At 46.1% G+C, this 21,978-nt stretch overlaps 1 protein-coding gene across 7 annotated transcripts in view; it reads right to left on the bottom strand.

The window, feature by feature from the left end:
- The window catches only part of UBR4 (ubiquitin protein ligase E3 component n-recognin 4), a 133,976-nt gene that overhangs the window by 62,434 nt on the left and 49,564 nt on the right, over nucleotides 1-21,978 (bottom strand). For 3 of the 7 annotated variants that reach the window (XM_041766729.1, XM_041766730.1, XM_041766734.1), the window contains exons 35-59: nucleotides 21,508-21,699; nucleotides 20,649-20,719; nucleotides 20,413-20,560; nucleotides 19,748-19,975; nucleotides 18,908-19,078; nucleotides 17,686-17,868; nucleotides 16,440-16,598; nucleotides 15,942-16,094; nucleotides 14,824-15,051; nucleotides 14,368-14,525; nucleotides 13,224-13,395; nucleotides 12,758-12,959; nucleotides 11,298-11,461; nucleotides 10,647-10,863; nucleotides 9,568-9,784; nucleotides 8,747-8,779; nucleotides 7,524-7,587; nucleotides 6,952-7,086; nucleotides 5,800-5,974; nucleotides 5,030-5,113; nucleotides 4,796-4,936; nucleotides 3,788-3,909; nucleotides 3,000-3,111; nucleotides 493-623; nucleotides 205-382 (exon numbers count right to left, since the gene is read on the bottom strand). In XM_041766729.1, coding sequence (XP_041622663.1) covers nucleotides 205-382; nucleotides 493-623; nucleotides 3,000-3,111; nucleotides 3,788-3,909; nucleotides 4,796-4,936; nucleotides 5,030-5,113; nucleotides 5,800-5,974; nucleotides 6,952-7,086; nucleotides 7,524-7,587; nucleotides 8,747-8,779; nucleotides 9,568-9,784; nucleotides 10,647-10,863; nucleotides 11,298-11,461; nucleotides 12,758-12,959; nucleotides 13,224-13,395; nucleotides 14,368-14,525; nucleotides 14,824-15,051; nucleotides 15,942-16,094; nucleotides 16,440-16,598; nucleotides 17,686-17,868; nucleotides 18,908-19,078; nucleotides 19,748-19,975; nucleotides 20,413-20,560; nucleotides 20,649-20,719; nucleotides 21,508-21,699 — 3,838 coding nt within the window. The remainder of the gene's footprint in view (nucleotides 1-204; nucleotides 383-492; nucleotides 624-2,999; nucleotides 3,112-3,787; nucleotides 3,910-4,795; nucleotides 4,937-5,029; nucleotides 5,114-5,799; nucleotides 5,975-6,951; nucleotides 7,087-7,523; nucleotides 7,588-8,746; nucleotides 8,780-9,567; nucleotides 9,785-10,646; nucleotides 10,864-11,297; nucleotides 11,462-12,757; nucleotides 12,960-13,223; nucleotides 13,396-14,367; nucleotides 14,526-14,823; nucleotides 15,052-15,941; nucleotides 16,095-16,439; nucleotides 16,599-17,685; nucleotides 17,869-18,907; nucleotides 19,079-19,747; nucleotides 19,976-20,412; nucleotides 20,561-20,648; nucleotides 20,720-21,507; nucleotides 21,700-21,978) is intronic. The other 4 variants (XM_041766732.1, XM_041766733.1, XM_041766731.1 and 1 more) reach the window with 4 other exon arrangements.

Below are 21,978 nucleotides of genomic sequence, written 5' to 3'. Positions count from 1 at the left end.
AACAGAAATGAGGAGATTGACACTCAGATGGCAAATCCCACCATGCCCCTCTCACTCTCCACCTGTGTCTCTGAACAGCTCTCACCCAGATCAACCTCTCCCCAAATCTGGGGACAAGCTAAGTCAGCTGGATATCAGTAACTGCCAAACCCTCTCTGCTGTGCAAGGCCACCGGGCGGCTCTGTTCCTGGCATTGCCTTCTACCTTGCTGGTCCTGCTGCAGGCTCAGGGCAATGGCTAGTTCAACCATGGTCTCGTCATCTGCATCAGGTGGGATGTCCAGCATGGGGGGGAAGCCCTCTGCACCTGCCAACAGGGCCTCCAGGGGAGAGGGGTTGCCATTGTTGACATTTTCAGCTGTCTCCAGCACCATCGACTCAGACTGCAGAGAGAAAGCTCTGTCAGTTTCCCATGGTAAATGGCAGCTTTTTCAAGTCCACAAAAGAGAGCCGGAGGAGAATCTTCCTCCTCTTCCTGCTGCCAGAGACTCACCACCATCTCAAAATCTCCATGGTCCACCTCACTCTGTTCCTGGCTTTCCTGACGGATGTGACCACCATTCGGAATCCCTGATGACTGCATTTTGTCATCTGCATCATCATCGTCATCATCATCCTTGTCTCCTAAGTCAGAGAAACCCCAGTCACCTGAAGGTGCCTATTCTTTCCTCCCTCAGCATGTGGTACAGTAAGTCACAAAGCAACATAAACCCAAGCCAAGCTACCAGAGAGAGCCCTGTGCTTTAGAGGGTCATCCCAGCCTTATCCTCCCTATTCCTGGACCCGGCAGGATCTGGGAAGATGGCTCTGGCATTGACAGCTTGCCCCCTTAGGAAAACATTTTCCCAGTTGATGATGTGACCAAAACAACAAACAACAGCCCCCCTATCACCACCAAAAAAACCTTGGATTTCCAAGAGATCTCCACAGGCAGTGAAATCTAAGACCAGTATGCCCCATGAGGCCCCACCAATTCCCAGGAGACTGGGCAAGACCAGGAAAATAGTATACTGGAGATGTTTATCTGTGATGTCATGGCAGCTTGGAGTATAATTTCACTCCTGTCCAAAATAACTGGGTCAGTTTAGTTGTTTTCACACTGCATAATCCTCACCAGAAGATGCCAGAACTAAAATGTAAAACCAACAAATGGAAGCTAGGGCAGCCCCAGTGGCTCAGCTGTTTAGTGCCATATTCAGCCCAGGGCGTGATCCTGGAGACCCAGGATCGAGTCCCACGTCAGGCTCCCTGCATGGAGCCTGCTTCTCTCTCTGCCTGTGTCTCTGCCTCTCTCTCTCTCTCAGTCTCTCTGTCTCTCATCAATAAATAAAATCTTAAAAAAAAAAAAAGGGGGGGGGAAGCTAAAGGACACCACTATAGGTCCTGTCCACGCTGGCTTCTGTGTGAAGTGAGAGGCCATCTGAGTAAGGGAGAAGTCAGGGTTACACTCCTAATTGTCAGAAGATGGTGGAGTCCTCACCTTCTACTCATTAGGTTGTGAAAACATGTGACCATGGCCTGAACTGGAAACATTAACTCCCTGTACTCTAGCTTCCAACCTGTACCTAAACTGAAGCTTACATCAATAAGTGAGGATTATAAAGGAAGATTATCTGAAGATCACCAAGTTATACACATTCCTCTAGACCTGCAACCGTACCACAAGGTAGCTACCAGCTACAGGTGGCTGCCAAGCACTTAAAATGTGGCTAGTCCAAGCAGAGATGTGGTGTTAGTGTAAGCTACCCACTAGATTCTGAAAACTACCAAAAACCATTTTCAGAAAGGAAAACTTCTCATTAATAACTTTTCATATTGACTCACATTAAAATGGTATTTTTCATATACCAGGCATATTTCTCTTTACTCTTCATAAAACGGATAATAGAAAAAAGTTAGGTATGTGACTTTTGTTAGAAGTTTCCTCTGGAGCCCAACCAAGTAACCAGAGTTACATAATAATGCTGACATTCAGACACTTCACAGAACTGCTTTTACTAAAAATGTTCAATCGTATGCCCTTGACCTGTATGCAAGTATATCAGGAGAGAAATCTCTTGTGCAATTTGCTAGCAAACTGACTGTAGGTTAAGTCCACTGGGGCTACTACCCCTTAAGGCAACAAAATGGGTCCTTAATGAAGAGTTTTTTTATGCCAGGAAAAATATAGTTTTCCTGGAAAAGGACCATTTTTTGTCTGTGGTCAAGTGATTTTTGTGATTGTTCTTATTTTTGCTATAAGCTCTTAGGACACTTTCAGCCAAACAGAAGATCTTCACTTTAGCAATAATGCAAGACACGTAAGAATCTTATGATAGACATTTTCAGAACCCGGGGCACCTGGGTGGCTCAGTCAGGAGTGTCCAACTCTTGATTTTGGCTCAGGTCATGATCCCAGGGTCATGAGATCAAGCCCTGCACTAGGCTCTGGGCTCAGCTAGGGAGTCTGCTTGAGATTCTCTTTCCCTCTGCCCCTCCCCCTCGCTCATGTGTATGGGTACACTCTCTCCTTAAAACAAATCTTTTTAAAAAAAAAAAAGATTTTATTTATTTATTCATGAAAGACACAGAGAAGAGAGGCCGGCAGAGACAAAGGCAGAGGGAGAAGCAGGCTCCCTGCAGGGAGCCCAATGTGGGACTCGATCCTGGGTCTCCAGGATCACGCCCTGGGCCGAAGGCAGATGCTCAACTGCTGAGCCACCCAGGCGTCCCTAAAACAAATCTTTTAATAAAAAAACATTTCCTGCCATCCTTGACTTGCTTTTACTATTATATCTTTATTTTCCTACGGCTTCAATTTATTTTATTTTTATTCTACTTACCATATGCATTTTCATAGGACACCTTAAATTCTTTATGGAATAAGGGAGATTAAAACAATGGATATACACAAAAGTTTCCAGGACATTGGTCAAAAGGAGCAACATCTCCTAAGGCTATATATTCCTCTCCCAGCTCCATCACATACACACACAAGCCTAAACCCAGACCTCACATTACCCATTGGAGTGTTGCTTCGAGGGGAGGAGGGCAATGTCACATGTCTCCGCTTGTTTCTGGGCCTTAGGACTCGAATTAGAGCTTGTTTACAAGAGAAGCTCACAGCAGGATCCTGAGGTCGGGGGGGAAAAAAACCCCAGCATAATTAGATTTTATATTATTCATGAAACTGTATTACAAAGATTTTCTTTCCTGGTCAGTCACTTAGATGTGTAAGAGCTATCTATCTAATCTCACTTGCAACCCTGCTGACCAAGTTCAGTAGTTAATCCCATTTCCTGGCATGGCATATGTAAGACCCACTCCCTGCATCCCTCAATCTCAGTTCTTAGCAATAGATTGGCAGGTCATTTGCTCCTGAAGTCACACTGGCTCCCAGCAAATAGATTTTGGCTTTCATCAGATAGCAGGTTCATCTTAGCTCTATGCTAAAATCAGTACTTCTAACACTAAGCTTCTATGACACAGTCACTGGAAACCGATCTTTGACTTTCATTCACAGATTTATTTAAGTAATACTAACTTAGCACTAACTATGTAGCAACTACCAGTACATTCCCTTGGGATTTAGCACTAAACCAGAAAAACAAAATCCATCTCCATTTCAAACTTTTCTCTAGCATGGAATGAACAAGATTATAAAGCTTTTATTGATATTCAAAACTCTTACTTTCCACAACCTTCCTTTAAGTCTATTGTATTTTGTTAATTTAACAAAGTTATTTAAAAAAAATTTCCAGACACTCCCAGGCCAATACAAAATTATCTGGGGCTGGAGTAATACGTACAGGACACAGTAGCATCTGCATGTAGATCTTGGATGCTGTATTAATACAATCCAGCTCACAGGTACAGTAGCCATGAATTATGTCTACCAGGGCATTGACAGTAGCTTCAATATGAGTCAGGCCTACAGGGAAGGAAAACATAGTAGAAAGACTTCTAGCTACTTGTGAATCTACAACAAAAGTGCAAATTCTTATCCCTACATAAAGGTCAAGCTAACAAAGAAATGACAAGTGCGCACACACGACAAAACAGATGAAAAAAACATGCATAGAGAATGCAAGTTATCAACATTATTTATGATTTGCTTTATTAACAGTCAGTCTCCTAATCTCCCAAACTGTCCTCAAAAGCCTTTCCAGATATCCTACATCACAGCAACGTGTAGTTGTCTACTCTTAGATAGTAAAAGGGCATAAAAGTATGAAGATGTGAGCAGGCTGTACTTGTTCTCCACAATCCCCAACCCTTAGGTGATAATAAACTTGCCTCTGATCTGCCTTTTAGGCTGACTGCCCAAGCAACCTGCAAACACAAATCAGCACCGGTGCTCACTCTACTTTCCTAGATGGCTTTTCAGATCCTTACCTTTCCACTTAAACTTTGGACAGTGAGAAGTCAGATGCCAGACACAGCAGTAGGTTGGAAATAAAACAATTCTCAAGGTGATGCTTCACTTTTACCTTCTGAAGTGGCTTTACCCAAGGTTTCAAAAAAGCAATTATAACTACCACTGAGGATACATGGAAACACAAAAGTGCCTCTTTATGTGAAATATTCAACCCCCCAAGAGAAGATACAGTATAAGAAAATCCCACTTCAAAAAAAAATCCCACTTCTCTGCCACACTGCTAAGCTCCTGTGTCACAGAGAATGCACTGATCTCAAAGACTTCTATTTCCTGACTATTAATTCTGGAAGAGATGGATGACGAAGCAAAAGGATAAGGGATCGACCTGTTCCAAAACAGAAATTGGATCAGGCTTCAAGTATCCCTTTGAACATGATACCTGGCAGGCAGGCAGGTGCCAAGAAGGCATTCTTGGGTTTGGATGCGTGGAGTTTCCAGAAGTGGTTCACCAGCTGGGTGATGAAACTACAGCAGTCTCCTTCCAGCTGCTTCTGAGGTTCTCTCCCCTCATCCACTCCTTCTAATAGAGCAGGAGAAAGAAAATGATTAACGATGGTAAATCTGACAGGGAATTTAATTTGTTTTAAGGTTAACTCAGGTCAAGGAAGCTTGCCTGGGGAGGGAGTTTCAAGTGGGGCCCCAATCAATATGCCAACTATCCCTAGACTCCAGCAGGCACATCTAGGAAAGAAACAGTCTGGGAAAGGAATATCACAGAAAACATTGTATGTTAGAATTAAGTAGAAAGGGGAGCATTCAGGATCTTTACAGCAGACTCAGAGATCTCAGGTCCAACTGCTCAACTTCTAAAAACTAGGGGAACATCTGAGATTTTTCTGGCACAATTCCTGGATGAGAATATCAGAAGGAACCGGACGATGACAGCAAATGAGAGCATGTAAGTAACAGAACTGTAAAGGCATTGATAAGCTGTATTTGATAAAGCAAAATGAGTTAGGTACCCAGCCAACGTGAGGACAGAGGAGGAAACAGAATCAAGCACTGAGAAAGGCCACTGAACATGTTAATAAAAACATTGGCAAAAAAATAGCACAAAAACAAGATCTGATCCTATTACTTTAACCAGGGCACAAGCTTAGGTTTGCCCTGAAGATCCTAAGCGGTAGTTACTTCAGAGACGGATTATATCTGACATCCAAAGCACTAAATAAACTCAAGGATTTTCCAAGGCATAAACACTGGAAAGAGTATTTGCTTCTTAAATGGTACAATCTAAATGTCGAAAGTCTTACGGTACAAAGACAAGAGTAAAACCTCTCAGAGCATGCACTCAGGTGGAGGCCAGAGACAACAAGAGGGTGAGAGGGTAGAGAGGATGTATCAAGCAGATTTCAGGACCACGACCACATAGGCCAAGTTCACCTGTTTCCATCGGGGGCAGCTTGGATTCCGTAAAGTGGACAAGGTTGTTAGGGCGCATGATGGCAATGGAACGAGCTGTGATCACCAGCCTCTGGAAGACCTCAGGGTCCAAATCCTTGCCCTCTCTGCTGGATGTGTTGAGACACTGCACAGCTTTGCTCAGCAAGGCCTGATCCTGTAACGAAAGGGTCGCAGAGTATGAAGCAAAAGCAAGGGCTTCATAGGATACTAAAGCCAACAGGAGAAGACAGCAGGCAGGTCATCAGGATGGCTATTTGGCTCTCAGGAGAACAGGTTAAGTACAGCCAACTACTTGGAATAAGTCTTCAGAGCAGCCCAGGACAGGTAAGCTTCATAATACACAAAACGTTAAAAGCACAAAGTTCAAAAGTCATTAAGTATCGAAGTAGAACAGGAAAATGTGGAACTGCCTGATTCTCCAGAACTGCAACAACCCAGATGGCTTTGCTCCAGTAGAAGTGCCATTTCTCTACAACTTCCTATCCCCCAAAGAGTCTGTTTCTAAACCTGTCTTTCCATGAGAGAACGGTTCAGCAGGTTAAACTTGCATTTTTCAAGCCTCTGGGCTGGAGGCACAAAAGCTAACCGAGGCGTCTGGGCTACTGGCTTCTTCCTTGTAGAACTGACTGGTCACCTTGACTGCTCACCTTTCCCATCTACAGTAATTGGCCTAAGTTATTGCCTTTGGCCACCACTTTCAGTTATAGGTGAGAATCCCCCACCCCTACCCCATGCCCCAATTTCCCCCTCAGAGTCTCTCCAACTATCCAGCAATTCCCTCTCAAGTGAGTACACCTAAGCAAGGGTTCACAGTTGGAGGGAGGATCTCAGTGATTCCCCTGCCCTAGCTCTTTTCCAGAGAACCCTCCCAGTCTCTTAGATCTTGCTGAACCTACTAGAGACAAAAAAAAAAAAAAAAAACAGTGTAAACCAGAGACCCATTAGTCTGCTTGGCTTCAATTTTGGGGGTAGTTGTTCACTTCTCAGGGGACACTTTAGATGCTATGGGTCTCATCTCAATGACTTCACTACATCCTCCTCACTTTCCATGTGAAGAACCAACTGGCCTGATTCCCTGTCAGTACCACAACTTGCACTTCTACGGAAGGCATCTAGAGAGGCAATGATTACCTTGTGGCTGTGATAGGCTGAGCGGCTGGTGTGCAAGCTGGCCAGAAGGCTCTTGGACTGCTGCTGAACACTGGCAGGCGCTGGCAGGGACAGCAGCAGAGTGGCCAGCTCCTGAGCTGCATTCTTGTTTCTCTCCTGGTGCAAAAGACAGTAGGGTTATCGCTGGGCTCACCAAATCCATGCAGAACTAACTATGTACACTCTGCCCTTCCCCATTCCTCTTTTCTAGACCACCAGGGCTAGGTTATGCTCCATGGACTGCTAAGAGCAAAATGAGGAATTTCAGAAACTGCTATCCTCCCATGATAAAGGAACAGGAATCAAGTTCAAGCCTATGGATCCTGGAACAGTGTTCTTTTTGCCAGCACTCATCTTCTTCTATGAAACATTCTCACGATGGATCCCCCAGAAGTAGGACAGAATATCTTAAGCTGGAGATTTCTCTGGAGCTTCATTGCAAATCAATGTTATTCTACAAATATTCTTTAGCTGCAAGGCCTGGGGCCTCTGACAACTCCACTGACTTCCTGCCTCTTCAGAAACCTTCCATGTGCTTTGAAAAAGTCACTTGCCTTCTCGATGATTGGGCCAACAGCAAAACAGCTTTCCAGGGCTTCTAAAGAACTCACAACCAGCCTAGGGAGACAGAAAAGCTGGCCTGAGTACAACCACCACCCTTCTCTCTGGTTGTGCTTTAGCCTGTACAAACTACAGTCAGGGGAACCTTGGGAACAGCTAATGAATGCCAAATACAAAATCAAAGCACAATAAGACCTGCCACAGGCATCATGCATATCATTTCCTTGCGTGACAGGCCAGAAGAAACCTGGCTCCTGCTTGGAGATCAACCTGAGGCCGTGTTCATAATCCGTAACTGAAAGACAGGGCTTTTCTTCCTCAAAGCGGATAAGTGCTTCCTTCTGCTGCCTGTGGCAGGGATCACTGAGAAGGGCTTAGCAGTCTTGATGCAATGGGACCCAAAGCTCAGGTGCCCAGAGATCAGGAGGCAAAGGGATACACAAAGGGAAAGGTTAAAGCCATCTTCTTACACTGGGAAGGTCCACGTTGTACTTTATTTACACCTCCAAGCAAATGTACAAAGGCACTTCCTGTGAGCCCCTAAGTCCGGGGAGAATACAGACTGAATTTTCAGGAGCATGCCAACTGCCAACATTCACAGGGCACAACAAAGCACCTTTAAAAAACTGAGCCACTTTCTCCTGGGAAAGGAACCAGAAACCCAGCTGTTGAAGGGCACCTAGTAACATTTTCCCCAGGGCTTACTCCTGTGAGTTTAATGTAGCATGGTAAAAAGACCAACATCTTGATGCTGAGGCTCCAGGCATAGAGGGAAAGGCATGGAGAAGGCAGCTGGAGAGAAACAGGTCAAGGGGTAGCAGAAGGCAACAAAGAGCAAGGGAAGGGGTCCTGAGGCGTGAAACAAAGGTGGATGGAACAAGCTGTCCACTGGCTTGTCAGATGCTAGGATTTTCCCATCATCCCACTGCCCGCCCCTGCCCCCTTCTCACCCACTGTGGGGAGGGAGCGGAGAGGGACAGGGGATGGAAGAAAGAGCTAAGAGGTTCTGGAGCGGCCACCACCAAGTGTGCACATACAACCCTCCACATACTCCACTCTTACATGGGGATAGCTCCGCAGCCATGCAAAGACCAGAACAGAAAGAAGCAGGAGGACTCTACCACAGAAGCAGAATCAACGCGAAGCCACACCATCGGTTACACTGCTCTCTGACACACACTCACCCGTGCAGAGAAAAGAAAGAGGGCATACTAACCGGTCCAGCTTGGTTAGGGACTCAGTTTCAGAACTTGGGGGAGAAGCAAAGGAAAAAAAAAAAGGAAAAAAATGTGAAGCTCAGAGAAACCTGGAAACATATCCTAAGCAAACAATATAAGAACAGGGGAGGGGGAAAAAAAGAGAAAGAAAGAGAGAGGGAGAGAGAGAGAGAGAGAGAGAAAAGGGTGGGGGCAGGCTGCTGGTGGGAGGCAGTGATTCCAAGCCAGGCTATTCTTCCGACTTACAATGTAAGAAACTCAGCGTCTTACATCGTGAGTCGCCTCATCTACCGCACAAACCAGCAGCCGCCTAGCACAAAGAAGCCAAGCGCAATGCTTCAGAAGGCCACTGGGGGGAGCCTGGGGAGGCTCTGAACTCTGCCGCACTAGCGGCAGCCAGCATCTCGCCAGCAGCGCCATTACCACCTAAGTGGCCGCTGCAGAGAAAGAGAAGACGATGACATCAGAATGACCGGGAAGATTCTCCCCTCTAATCTCAGCAAGACTGGACCCAAATCTCTAATGCTGGCTTGAGCATCTTCTACTGGGCAGCCTCTGGCTCCTCCAAAGGGCGCCTGAGCATTAAGAGAAGACACAGAAGCCCCCAGGCAGGCAGACTGGAGTCCCACGGCTCTGAGCACGCTGCCAGGCTCCGTTTGCAAACTAAGGAGATGCAAGGGTGTCAGGTGGCTCGGGGGCGAGCTGAAACTCACAGGCTACCCTTGGGACAGTCCTGAGGGATGGATGCTCTCAGGACAGGTTGTGCTGGGGGAGGGGAAAAATGCTGGGGACTGGAGTCACCCCCTGCCCAGGCAGGTACCTCTCCAGGACAGTTCCGCTGGTGGTGGCAGGAGCCGCAGGGTCGCTGTCTCCAGTGCCGTTGCTCTGGTTCAGGTTGGAAGGACAGATGTTGCTGACAGAGGCAGAGGGGAACTCTTCTGGGGGTTCATCGGGCCAGCCAAACTGCTCTTTGGTTTTGCCGTAAATTTTTACAGCGTCAATCATGGTGACGCCTGCTGGATCCACCGAAGCCCCAACTGCAACAAGTTAGAGAAATCTCTAGGAAGCACATTCTCTAAAGGGCAAACGTGGCCACCTCCAAAGTGAAGACTAGACTCATGAGTGAAAAGTAGCACATCCCATTGATTTTAGTCATGGAGAAACTCTGTCTCCAGAGATTCGAACAGCGCTTGAGCCCTGGAGACACTGACTACATATGAAGCAGTCCCACTGACCAGAGGCCTAGGAAGTCTACCTCCCAGAAGAACCCCTGAGCACCACAGCAGGAATTCTCTGGGGCTATCAGGGCACTGCATCCCCCAGCCTCCACCCTTAGGGAACTCAAAGCACCCCCTTTGTTCAAAACACAGATCATCATTATTCTTCCTAACAGCAACTATTTCTAAGAACAAGAGCATGAGACAGGCAACCACTAAATAGTAGAGAAGGATGCCAGGCTCATCAAAGAGTCAGGTATTTATATTAAGAGTTTAAAGTGTCCGACACAGCAAGGCCAGGCGTTGCTACTCATCCCTCTCTCAGTGGTGTGTGACCAAAACCCTCGTGCTAGAAGAACACATGCTGCTTTTGCATCCCAAGCTTGCCTCTTCTCTGCCTCGCCATGGAGACAGCCACACCAGCAAGGCTGAGCCAGCCCCACAGATGCGGGACATAGAGGCAGAGTCTGCCCCGCCTTTACCCCTCAGATTCTTCAGTACACCCCTCTCCTGCCCCCCTGCCTCCTGTCCACCTCCGGTAAAGCTCAGAGGTCCAGGATGGCAAAGATCACTGAGCAGCAGAGAGCAGAGGTTCCTAGAATACTGGAGAGCCACAGAGAAGTGGCCCCAAAGTCAGCAGGCAAATGAGAAGGGCAGGCCGTGCCAGGGGCTGGCGACTCACTGAAGAGGTTTAGTTTCTTGTCAGCCTGCAGGGCTTCTTCTCTGGTGAAGGGGAAGTCAAACCAGCGGGAGCGACTCAGGTTAAGCTGCATGGTCCTGCCAAAAATCTCAATGTATGATGGGGCCCGTTCAATGGCCTGGGTCCCAATCTGGATCCGCATGCCTGTCATCACCATAGTGCTGTTGTTGTTGCTGATCTCAATGGTGAATCCACCAGGCTAGAGGGAGGACATGCACAAGTCAGAAAACGGAACACAATTTCTTTAAACGGAACACAATTTCTTTAAGGCAAACTTGGAACCCTTCGTCTGCTGGCACCAAAGTGTGCAACCCCAGACAAATCCTCGATCCTTCTTACTCCTTGGTAATTACTTATTTACTTCTGAGGACAGGAAAATAGAGGCAGGGAGTGGACAGTCTCCAATTTGTGGCTACTTCCTCCCTATCACAAACCACCTCCTGCTGCTAACATTGGAACAGGAGCCGTTCTATGTGGAAGTCGAGAATAATCAGCCATTTATTTCAAGGACCACTAACTAGAGTCTAAGGGTCAGTGACTATAAGGATAGATTTCACACCTGCATTCTAAGAGCAGACGTGTCTTCAAACCATACTTCTACCCAGGCACCATACCCTACCCAGCAGTCCTCACCTTGGTGTTGGCCACATACATGCCGGTGGAATTCAGCCGGTGCTTTATCTGCTGCGCGTTGTACACCTGCAGAAGGTCGTTCCCACCAAACTCCACGTCCGTCAACTGCTGGTTGTGTTCAAAGAAGTCGATGGGGAAGGTCACCTGACTAGATGTGCGGGTCGCTGTGGGGAATGGCACCAGTGTACAGAGACCTATCAGTAAGTGTGCTGCTCCTGCCTCTGCACCCACTCCACAGGCAAAGCCCCTCCTAAACCAATCCCACAATCAACGCTCTAACCTCTTCTGGACAACTGGGATTATAACATTCCTATCAGCGTGATGCCCACATGCGGCCAGCAACCCAATGGTCATCATTCCTTACCACAATTCAACAAGTGGGACAAAGAACTTGGGTGTGGTACTGAGTAGTTAGTAACAATAGGCTCTCTCGTGGATGGTTTATTTAAAGTAAATAACAGTGGGGCACCTGGGTGGCTCATTGGTTAAGCATTTGCCTTTGGCTCAGGTCATGATCTCAGGGCCTTGCTATCGACCCCTGCATCAGGCTCCCACTTACAAGGGAGTTTGCTTTTCCCTCTCACTCTGCTTGTTCTCTCTTCTTCTCTCTCACATAAACAAAATCTTTTAAATAAATAAACAACAGAAACTATTTCTTTACAGTAGGGTGAGCTGCATCATTACCTCAAACACGGACTCTAAGACAAATTTCATTCAGGGGATGATTCTTTTTTTTTTTTTTTTTTAATTTTTATTTATTTATGATAGTCAGAGAGAGAGAGAGAGAGAGGCAGAGACACAGGCAGAGGGAGAAGCAGGCTCCATGCACCGGGAGCCCGACGTGGGATTCGATCCCGGGTCTCCAGGATCACGCCCTGGGCCAAAGGCAGGCGCCAAACCGCTGCGCCACCCAGGGATCCCTCAGGGGATGATTCTTGCAAAGGTTTCTGCTTAGCTAGAGTCACTCATTCCTGAATTCAAGCCTTCACATCCTAAAGAGTCCTCTATCAGCCAGGAGCAAAACATCCAGCTCAGAGATCTATAATGGGTTCTCTGCTGCTCGGTGGGCAACTGATAAGTGGAAGCAATATTCCCTCGGTTCCATCTTATACTTGACATCAGGCAAGCCATGTTCCCCAAACCCAGAGAAAAATCTGTCCAACAAGGTCCATGAGATCATTCTTTTCACGGCACCTAAGAACCGCTGAGCTAAAGTAGAAAGCTGGTGAATGCTTGTCATCTGTCCCATGGGCTTCTAAAAATCACAAGAACACTGCTGGCCTCAGGAAACTTGACACAGCTTTTGGGAAATTAACTAACACCTATTCCTCTACCTTTACAAAACAGGCAAGCAAGAGAGGCACTCTTTCTTCATGGAGATTTATCATAGTCTGTTCCAAGTCTCATCTAAAAGACTGCCATCCCTGTTCCCCCACCAGTCTTTTCAGGAAGGGCCTTACTGATGGTAGCGGTCTTGCGCTTTCGCACAGGCTTCATGATACTGATAACACTGCTGGGCTGCAGGGAGGGCTGCAGCCAATAGGAGGTGTTCTCCACGTTGGCCATGTAAATGCGCAGGCTGCCATCCTCACACAGCAGGATCATCGTGGTCCGCTGCTGCTCATTGCAGGCCGTGTGCCGAATGGCAACCATGTCTTGGATCTGGCATAGGGGACAAAGGAGTGTGAGAGTTCTCACAACTATAGATCAGAATCTACAAAAAGAGGCAGAGATCCAACTAGTTCCACAGTCAGTCAAGGGGTGTAGAAGAGCAACAGGGAAAAGGCATCTAGGAGAAAACAGGTGAAAATTCTTTGACAAGCCTCTTCTACTGAAAGAGCTGGGCAAGGAACATAACATACAAATACATAAATATAAAATTAGACCAGGTTTCACAGCCAAGTGATAGGAGCATCTGGCATTCACCTTTGCTTTCGCAGGCAGTGTCTTAATCTCTTGAATAAGGAAAGTATCCGGTTTCACCATAACTACCAGTGGCACACCTGTAGTTTGCTGGACACAACATACGAGGCCAGGGTGGTTCATCACCTCGGACCACTGGCAAAGGGCAGGAGATGTCTTACTGCCACCATTGGAACTGCAGACAACAAAATTGGCCACAGTCAGAGTGTCAATTACCCCTAGTCATTTTTTTCTTGACTTATAGGCCATCCCAACCAAACACTTAACTCCAGAGCAATGCATCTTTCCAGGGACTGGAGTTACCCATGAGTCTCAAGTTTATTCTGAGCCACATATATACTCTCACATACCCACTGTGTGGCCCCAGGAAGAGTCCTGGTTTAGAAATCTCCTCTGCTGGCTTCCACTGTCTGAGGAAAGAGGGGTCTCAATGTGCCTAGAGGTCGTCAACTGAACAGAGCTGCCTAAGGCACATGATCCCCGGTCCTATCAAGCATCTCCAAGTACGTGAAATTCTGTGTGAATGGTATCCCATTTGCTTTTCACAACGTTTCACAACACAGAGGCCAGAGTGACCTGGCCTACAGCACTTTCCTGGCTCTTCAGTGACAGAAAAGGAAGACAGGAAGAAAGTCTAAGTTTCTTCCTCCTAGCTCCCTAAATACTCACCACCTCACGTGCACCTCTATTATCCATACACCTGATGCAAGCCTCTACTGGCCACCCCCCAATCCCGCAAACCATGCCCCCATTACTGACACCATGTTCTGTGTACCGATCAACTACCCCAGCAGGAAAACTTAAAGGGCACTTTGGTCCCGTCAGTGTCTAGGAGCAACTGATGCCCCCTTCTCAAAACTCTGTTAGCACACTCAAGCTACATGCACTGCCTTGACCATTGCTTCTTCCTTCTGAATGACAGTGGTCCCCAAACCACCTCTTACAGCTTGGGGGTCTGCATGGTGGAGGACAAACCATGCAGACAGCCAACCTGCCAACACTGGGTGCCCTCTGCTTGTAAAAGGGAAACGACCGCTGGAGCAAAGTAAGGTTCACCAGGTTCCTGAGAAACGCCAGTACTGGGCCAGGGCATCTCCCCGCTGAACACGGGCACTATGAAAGCTGAACATGAAGTGCTCTTTCCCACCTTTTGATGTTGATGGAGAAGAGCTGCAATACTTCCAGAGTTGTCCTGCTAACGGTGGCTGCGAATGATCTGCCTTGACAATAGCTGAAGAACAACATCTGCAACACATGGGAGTAGTAGACGGACACACCGCCACCTGCCACCTGGCTGTTACTGTCCTGTCAGAGCAAAAATACGACACTTGCATTAATCTCGAGTGTTGCCTTCAGGACCAGCATCCGGTTTTGCTGCTTATTAGTTTTAAATCATGAATATGGGCTCTCAAAATTTAAGCCCTGTGGGTAAATCTTAAAATACCCTGAGAGTCAAAGAACTTCACAGTGAATCAGTTTGGTCCTCGAGGACAAGTATTTCTGCCATTAGGGGAAAAGTCAGAGACTAAAGAGATAGAACAACGGAAGAGCTGCTATGTTAATGAGATCTGGAAGAGCAGGAGAAAGCAGTATCTGCCCAAACCTTCAAGTCCTCATGGTTGATTTCCAGCACATTAGTGACGTAAAAGGGTCCCTGCTGGGCACTGCTGGCCTCTTCCATGAGCTGGGTGTAGATGTAACCAGCTGAAGACATTATAACAATGATGTTCTTTCCCTCCTCGTTGAAGAGGAAGGTAACATCTCTTATCTTTGAGCTTGGCAGGAGAAAGTAGAAGGTCGGGCTCAAGGCATCAACAGACAGGTCATAAATCTGCAATACAGAAGGAAGGGACATCTATTTCAGTCCCACCCCCCAAATTATCCTGACAAATCCAAAGACCTGCCACTGGTGAGTAATGGGTATTCCTTCTCCTTCCAACAAAGGTCTGGAAGTATCAGGCACTGAGCATACAAAGATGGGTATCTTTTTATTCTCCCTCAAGGAATGACTAGGGGACAGATAGGCATCTACAAATTCTATGACGAGTACAGAAAGAGCCATGCACTTGATATAATAAGGGTAGAACCAGAATCAATGTCCTGTCACCTACACAAAGAAAGCTCTTGCTCGGCACCACAACAAAAGGTGACAAAAATGTCATGATTGCTTATCTTTAATTTCTGGGACAAGCTAGCACAGAATGGAGATCAGACATTTTTTTTGTTTTTGTTTTTTTTGTTTTTTTTAATTTTTTTATTTTATTTATGATAGTCACAGAGAGAGAGAGAGAGAGAGAGAGGGAGAGAGGCAGAGACACAGGCAGAGGGAGAAGCAGGCTCCATGCACCGGGAGCCCGACGTGGGATTCGATCCCGGGGTCTCCAGGATCGCGCCCTGGGCCAAAGGCAGGCGCCAAACCGCTGCGCCACCCAGGGATCCCGAGATCAGACATTTTGGATTCAAAAACAAAACCATGGGATCCCTGGGTGGCGCAGCGGTTTGGCGCCTGCCTTTGGCCCAGGGCGCGATCCTGGAGACCCCGGGATCGAATCCCACGTCGGGCTCCCGGTGCATGGAGCCTGCTTCTCCCTCTGCCTGTGTCTCTGCCTCTGCCTCTCTCTCTCTCTCTCTCTCTCTATCATAAAATAAAAAAGAAATAAAAATTAAAAAAAAAAAAACAAACCATTCTAGGACTACATCATCAAAGAGCAGTAACTATACCTTGACAAAGTCCGCAGTGACAATCGCTAACTCGGTCTGCGAACCAGGTAACCACACAGCTTTGATGATAAAGTTGCCCGTTGCCAACTGAGGGTGCAGCACCAAGTGATCCGAAACAGAGCCTGAGCTACTGAAGGTCAACACATGGCAGTCCTGCACAGGGTTTAAGGAGCAGACTGGTTAAAAGATAGCAGGAGGCAGGCTAACTCATTTCAGCTCTTTCAAGTCTTCCTGAACATTCCCTGCCTTCAGATAGTGTTCCCACTGTCAGATAATACACTCAGGTTTCAAGAACACACACAAAAATCACTTCCAACACAAGAAAGATCTGCAAGAGCTGGGAGAAATTCAGAGAAAGATTTCTTTTATATTCCAAAAGCTTTTAAGTTTTCATCTTAACAAGGAGTACAAGAAAGTGTCCCTGAGAACAAAGGAGAGGAGAGGAATGCGATCCATGCAGGATCTAGAGCAAGAAATAAACTTAGATCAGATTATTACCTTCAGCCCACACACAGCAAGGTAGTCCTCCTTACAGGGATTCCCAGTGAGGCTCAATACAGTAAAGGGGACGGGAGCAGAAGCCAGGCGGGTCAGAGTCAGCTTTCTTTTGCTGGAATCCGCTTGCTTCAAGAGTGCAGAAAGCTGCAGAACAGTGATCTGCAAGGGGACAATTGCCAGATTTCCTTATCGCCGTCCTCTTAGAGAACATAGAGCCCAACAAAAGCTCCTTCAGTGGGGTACTAGTCCACAGCTAAGCCTCTTAAGAAAACCCTAACTTTCTCCCGGCTCAAAGAGATGGAATGCCTTTAATTTCCTCCTTCAAGTGACAACAAAAGAGAGGAGTAATGAAACCAACTCCTCCTTGTATAATCAGTTCACAAAGATCATTACCCACTTCCTGTATGCTATCATCCTTTCCAGTTTTCTTTTTTTTTTCCTTTCTAGTTTTCTGTACAAGTTTTTGTTTTGTTTTTAAGTATCTTAGGGGATCTTATGGATTATTTGGATTTCTAGTTTGTTTTTTCACTTAAGATAAAGCTAAAACAACTTTACTGATGATAAAGAAACCAGAATACAGAAAAATGTTAACATATCTGCCACTGTTCCAACCTCTACCAGTTCTATAAAACAACCTAAGCTTCCCTGTGTCCACAGTGGGCCAGGACAGGGAAGAACTAAAGAACACTGAGTCTTCCCATGAAGACTTTTATTCTCTTGACTTGTGCCCTCCCTCCAGCATGACCAAACCAGGCCAAGCCTGGGAGCCATGCTGTCCTAGGTAATCACGTCATTACCCTTCTCAGCTTGAAGGATGTTTTGAGTGGGAAACTACTAATGAGAAACAGCAACTTTGTTCTAGTCCCATTGCCTCTAAGTCTTATCAACAAACTCAGGGGTGGAGTAGAAAAAGCTCATTAAGCTCCATCCCCTAAAGCATTCTTAGAATCCAAGACTTTTTCCCAGAGGGCCAACCTGAGCACAGTCCTCAGTTTTGTTTAGCACTTGACAAACATGACCAGGATGCCTGGGTGGCTCAGTGGCTGAGGGTCTGCCTTTGGCTTGGGTTGTGATCCTGGGGTGCTGGGATCAAGTCCCTCATTGGGCTCTCTGTGGGTAGCCTGCTCCTCTCTCTGCCTGTGTCTCTGCCTCTGTGTCTCGCTCATGAATAAATGAATAAAATCTTTAAAGGAAAAAAAAAAGACAAACATGACCTAAAATGAGTAGGAAAGAATTGGAAACCCACCTTCCCTTTCTCATGGCTAACTGCCAAATGCTGGCGGCGCCCATGCGGGGAGGAGAGCACACACATAGCCACCCGCCTGAGCACATGGGCACTAATTAGCTGTCGAATAGTCTGGCCCTGGTCTCCGCTGTAATTCATCCGAACATTTTCAAAGGCACCTTCCTGGGAGCCTAAGGTGGGAACCTGGCAAAGAGGAAAGGAGAGAACAGGCAATAGTAAGGCAAAGAGATCAAATCGATTCATACACTATTCATATGACTGAGATACTATACAATGCAGATATTGCTTTCATTCAAAAGCAACAGATTCCAGTCTCTGATCTATGGACAGTTAGGTAAATCTCTCAAAGTTATTGTCAATCCAGTAAGAATAACATAATAATGTTTCACCAAGCTAAATTTAATTAATAAAGTAGAGGCTTCTTGAAATGTTAAAACGGTTTTTTTTTTTTTTAAGTGAAATGATGCTAATGACAGAGTGGTTTCCATTCATCTGACCTTGCAAAACTAAAGTCAGCAACCTTATGATCACCAATACTATCCCAATAATTAACTTCATCTTTAATAGCTCGAAGTCTAAAAGCCATTACCACTTTTACCAAAATACCAAAATATCTGTATGTATGTGTATGTGTATTTCCAAGGGAATATTTCTCCCTTAAAAACAGATACCTTCTGAGATCGGTTCCCATACCTTGTTCATTTGCACACTTCCTTTACAGAAGCACAGACACTTTATGCTGGTTTCCACTACTTTACACTTGCTACTACACAGGACAAGCAGAACACACCAGAACTCCTAGCCTCAGTGCGAGCAAGAGGACTTAATGTGATTAATGACTCAGGACTTCTAAGCCATTTCATATGAAGAACTAGGGAGAGTTGCCTAAAGGGCTATAAGCAGAAGACAACAAACATGAATTCTGCAAGCCAGTGGAATCTTAGGGAAGAAGAGGTTTTCTACTTTAGATTCAGAAGAAATTCTACTACAATTGCCCCCAGATGCTGTCTCCAACATCTTGGGAGTTGATCTATTTTTATGAACTGAAAAGGGGACTTATTCACTGGGTTGGCCCAAATGACCTTTTCTGTCTTCTTTTGAAGATACCCTCACACATGGATCTTCATGCTGGATAGCTAGGGATTGGCTGTCCAAAGGATCCTCCTCAGAGTATCGGCATAACTTAGCATTTCAGTAAATATGCTCCTCCGGACACACTCACCATCAGCTGATCTGTCATCTCAACCACCTTGTCCACGGTATGCAGCTCCCGGAGGGCTTGCTGAGCCCGGCTGCTGCTCCCCACAGCTGAAGCCTGCTGAAAGTTGGTCTGAATGGCATCCATGAGGAAATTGAGCATGTCTAACACGAGAGGAGCGAAGGAGAAATTGGCCTGAGAAAAATCCAAATACATAAATGAAAAAAAAAAAAAAGAAAAAAAAAATAACAAGTCGTACTCATCATAATACATCTTGCCAGTAACTCTACAATCTAGAATCCAGTTTCCTCACTTCCAATTTGATATTCTAGCCATATCTCTTCCTCTCAATAACATTAGATTTGTGCTACAAACTCTAGAGCAATCTTTCTAAACCAGAAATCCCACCAAAAAAAAAAAAAGAAAAAGAAATCCCACAGACACCCTAACGCTAGAATATATCCATCACGTATGATTAAATTCTCTCCTGTGCATCTAGAATCATTCTAGTTACATGCCATCCTTGAGAAAACTGAGAAAACAATCACGTAAATCACTTTCTGTAGTCCGTACTTCAGATGAGGAACCCTGGCCAAGAAAGGTACTCTAGAACTAAAATACACCCTCTCCTGCAAACTCCCATAGTACTCCTCAGTCTCAAATCCCTCCCTGTGAGGCAGGGGCTTGACAACACATCCTACTCATGTCAGTCCTGTGAAAATGAGCCAACTCACAGAAGAGAGAAAGTAACTCTCAGCCCCTCAAAGCACATTGCTGTATCAGCCCTGCGCCTGGCCTGCTCGTGAACCAACCTGCCAGGCTCCACACACCACCCAGCATCCCAGGCACCACCAAAATGCACACCTGGTTCTGCAGCTCCTCCCGGCAGCCCTCTACTGTGCGGCATAGGCTGCTCTTCTTTGGCTTCTCTTCGTCAGCAACCTTTCCATCACTGATGGTGACTTTGGCCTTGTCAGCTGGAGAGGTGCTAGTGTGGCGCACCAGACTCTCAGAAACCCTGGGTTCACTCTGAAAGGCTGACTCCTTCATAGTGGAGCTCATGCCACTGCTAGGAGTTCGCTTCACCAGCGCCTAGAGACAGGAAACATCAGAGGCCCAAAGCCTGAACCACGACCCAGATGAAACACTGCCTGAGATCTTGGAGGGAAATCTGGACCAGGAGGAGAAATCAGCCAACCATTTAAATGATATCCAAATGCCTGAATTCTGATTTTCACAATACCCACCTAATAGTTAACACTTTACCCACTCACAGCAACAGGTCTTGATTACAATATCCAAACCTGTAGTAGTAGGTCTTAGAAAAAAAACTGCAAGACCTTTAATGACCCTGCATGTTCTAACACTCTAAGTGAAGCACTTAGGCCATGATCAGTGACAGACCCAGAACGTACTCCTAGACCCAGGCCACCATGAAGGTGACATGGCAGCTTCCCAATCTGGCTTTAGCATTCTCGTGTCACTAATAAGTCACCCTTCCTAGCCCAGGAAATGTTCCAAACTCTCACCAAACAGCTGCCATCTTCCTTGGCTCCACAGTCACAGAAGAAGGACCCGTATTTGGCATAGGAAATCTCATGATCCTTGTGGCACACCTTGGCGCAAACTGTGCACACACCTACTCCATCCACCATTTTGCAGGTGTGACAGTGGTACCTACAAAGAATAAGAATGAGCAAATAAGCCCAGCAGCCCCAACAGTCAAGACCCAACAAATCCTCACCTGAAAGAGAACTATTCTTACCAATGCTGGTTCATGAATTCTTTCTGAGTGATTGTGAAAGTGCAGAGTTTGTTACAAAGAGAATCTTCATCCTTCAAAGATAACAAATCTTTTTAATCAGAAATACACCCTTCTACACAGGCACCCCCAAAAGTATACCCTACAGAGAATAAACAGTCAATTCATAAATGACCAGTAAAACTTATTCCGGAAAATAATCTGCAGGCTATAAATGCGCTACAATTCCAAGTGAGAGCTTAATGTTGTAGGGATAGAAAAAAATAAACCTAGGGGCACCTGGGTGGCTCACTCAGTTGAGCATCTGATTTTTAGTTTCAGCTCTGGTCATGATTTCAACCATGGGGTTAAGCCCTGCATCAGGCTTCATCCTCAGCGGGGACTCTGCCTGCGATTCTCTCTCTTCTTCTCCCTCGGCTCCTCCTCCTACTCATGCAAGCTCTCCCTCTCCTCCCCCCTAAATAAATAAATAAATATTTAGGGGAAAAAAGAAAAGAAAAAAGTTTTTCCACTTTCTCTGTAAGGGAGTTCACACCATAACCATTAAGAATTCATCCCTAGGACTCCATTATGATACAAAAACCAAACAACTGCAGAGTAAGTGACTCTGGATGGAAGAAGGCATATGCTTATTCAACAGCCCATTCCCTAAGAGATTAGATCCCCACAGCTTGCTCTGTGGAGACCTGGAAAATTGGTCTGGCATTAGTCATATAAGCTGGGAGAAAGCAGACAGGAGTGGGAGAGTTTTGAAGCACACAGGGCTAGAAAAGAGGGCCAAAGGCTGGTTAGCATGAGCTGTGTCAGTGCCAGTCAGTCAGCCACTAATAACCAGTTGCCTGGATGGTTACATGGTACTTACTGAATCTTCAGCCTGCGAGTCTTCCTCTTCCACTGCCAACTCCTCCACCCAGTCCGAGTCCACCTCAATGGCCCGCTCCTCCCCATCCACTGAGAGGTGACTTGGGCCTTGACCATTACTCTGGCTCAGGGCATTGGTGACATCAGCCAAGTAAGACATAATATGGCACGTGCACTCCAGGACTATCACGTGCTAGAAGAGAAGACCACCATCATACCAAAGAGACCTCAGCTTCTCCATACCTAATTATTATGTACTGTGTTTTCTCAAACTTTCCCCAATAAAGCTGAAGATCAGAGAAATGGTTTAAAAGCAGACAAAAAAACATGTTTACATTATCTATTTCCTCAGCTCTGAGCACTGTAACCACATGTAGCCAATCAATATGCTGTACTGAATTAATGTGATTCTTTCATTCTTAAGCACAAAAACCATTCTCCACAAAATGCTATAAAATGAGGCAAACCTGAA

Source organism: Vulpes lagopus, chromosome 8 (assembly GCF_018345385.1).
Source record: "Vulpes lagopus strain Blue_001 chromosome 8, ASM1834538v1, whole genome shotgun sequence".
Classification (NCBI taxonomy): domain Eukaryota; kingdom Metazoa; phylum Chordata; class Mammalia; order Carnivora; family Canidae; genus Vulpes; species Vulpes lagopus.
Note: the sequence above shows the minus strand (reverse complement) of the source record. Positions and strands in the feature narration are given on the sequence as shown.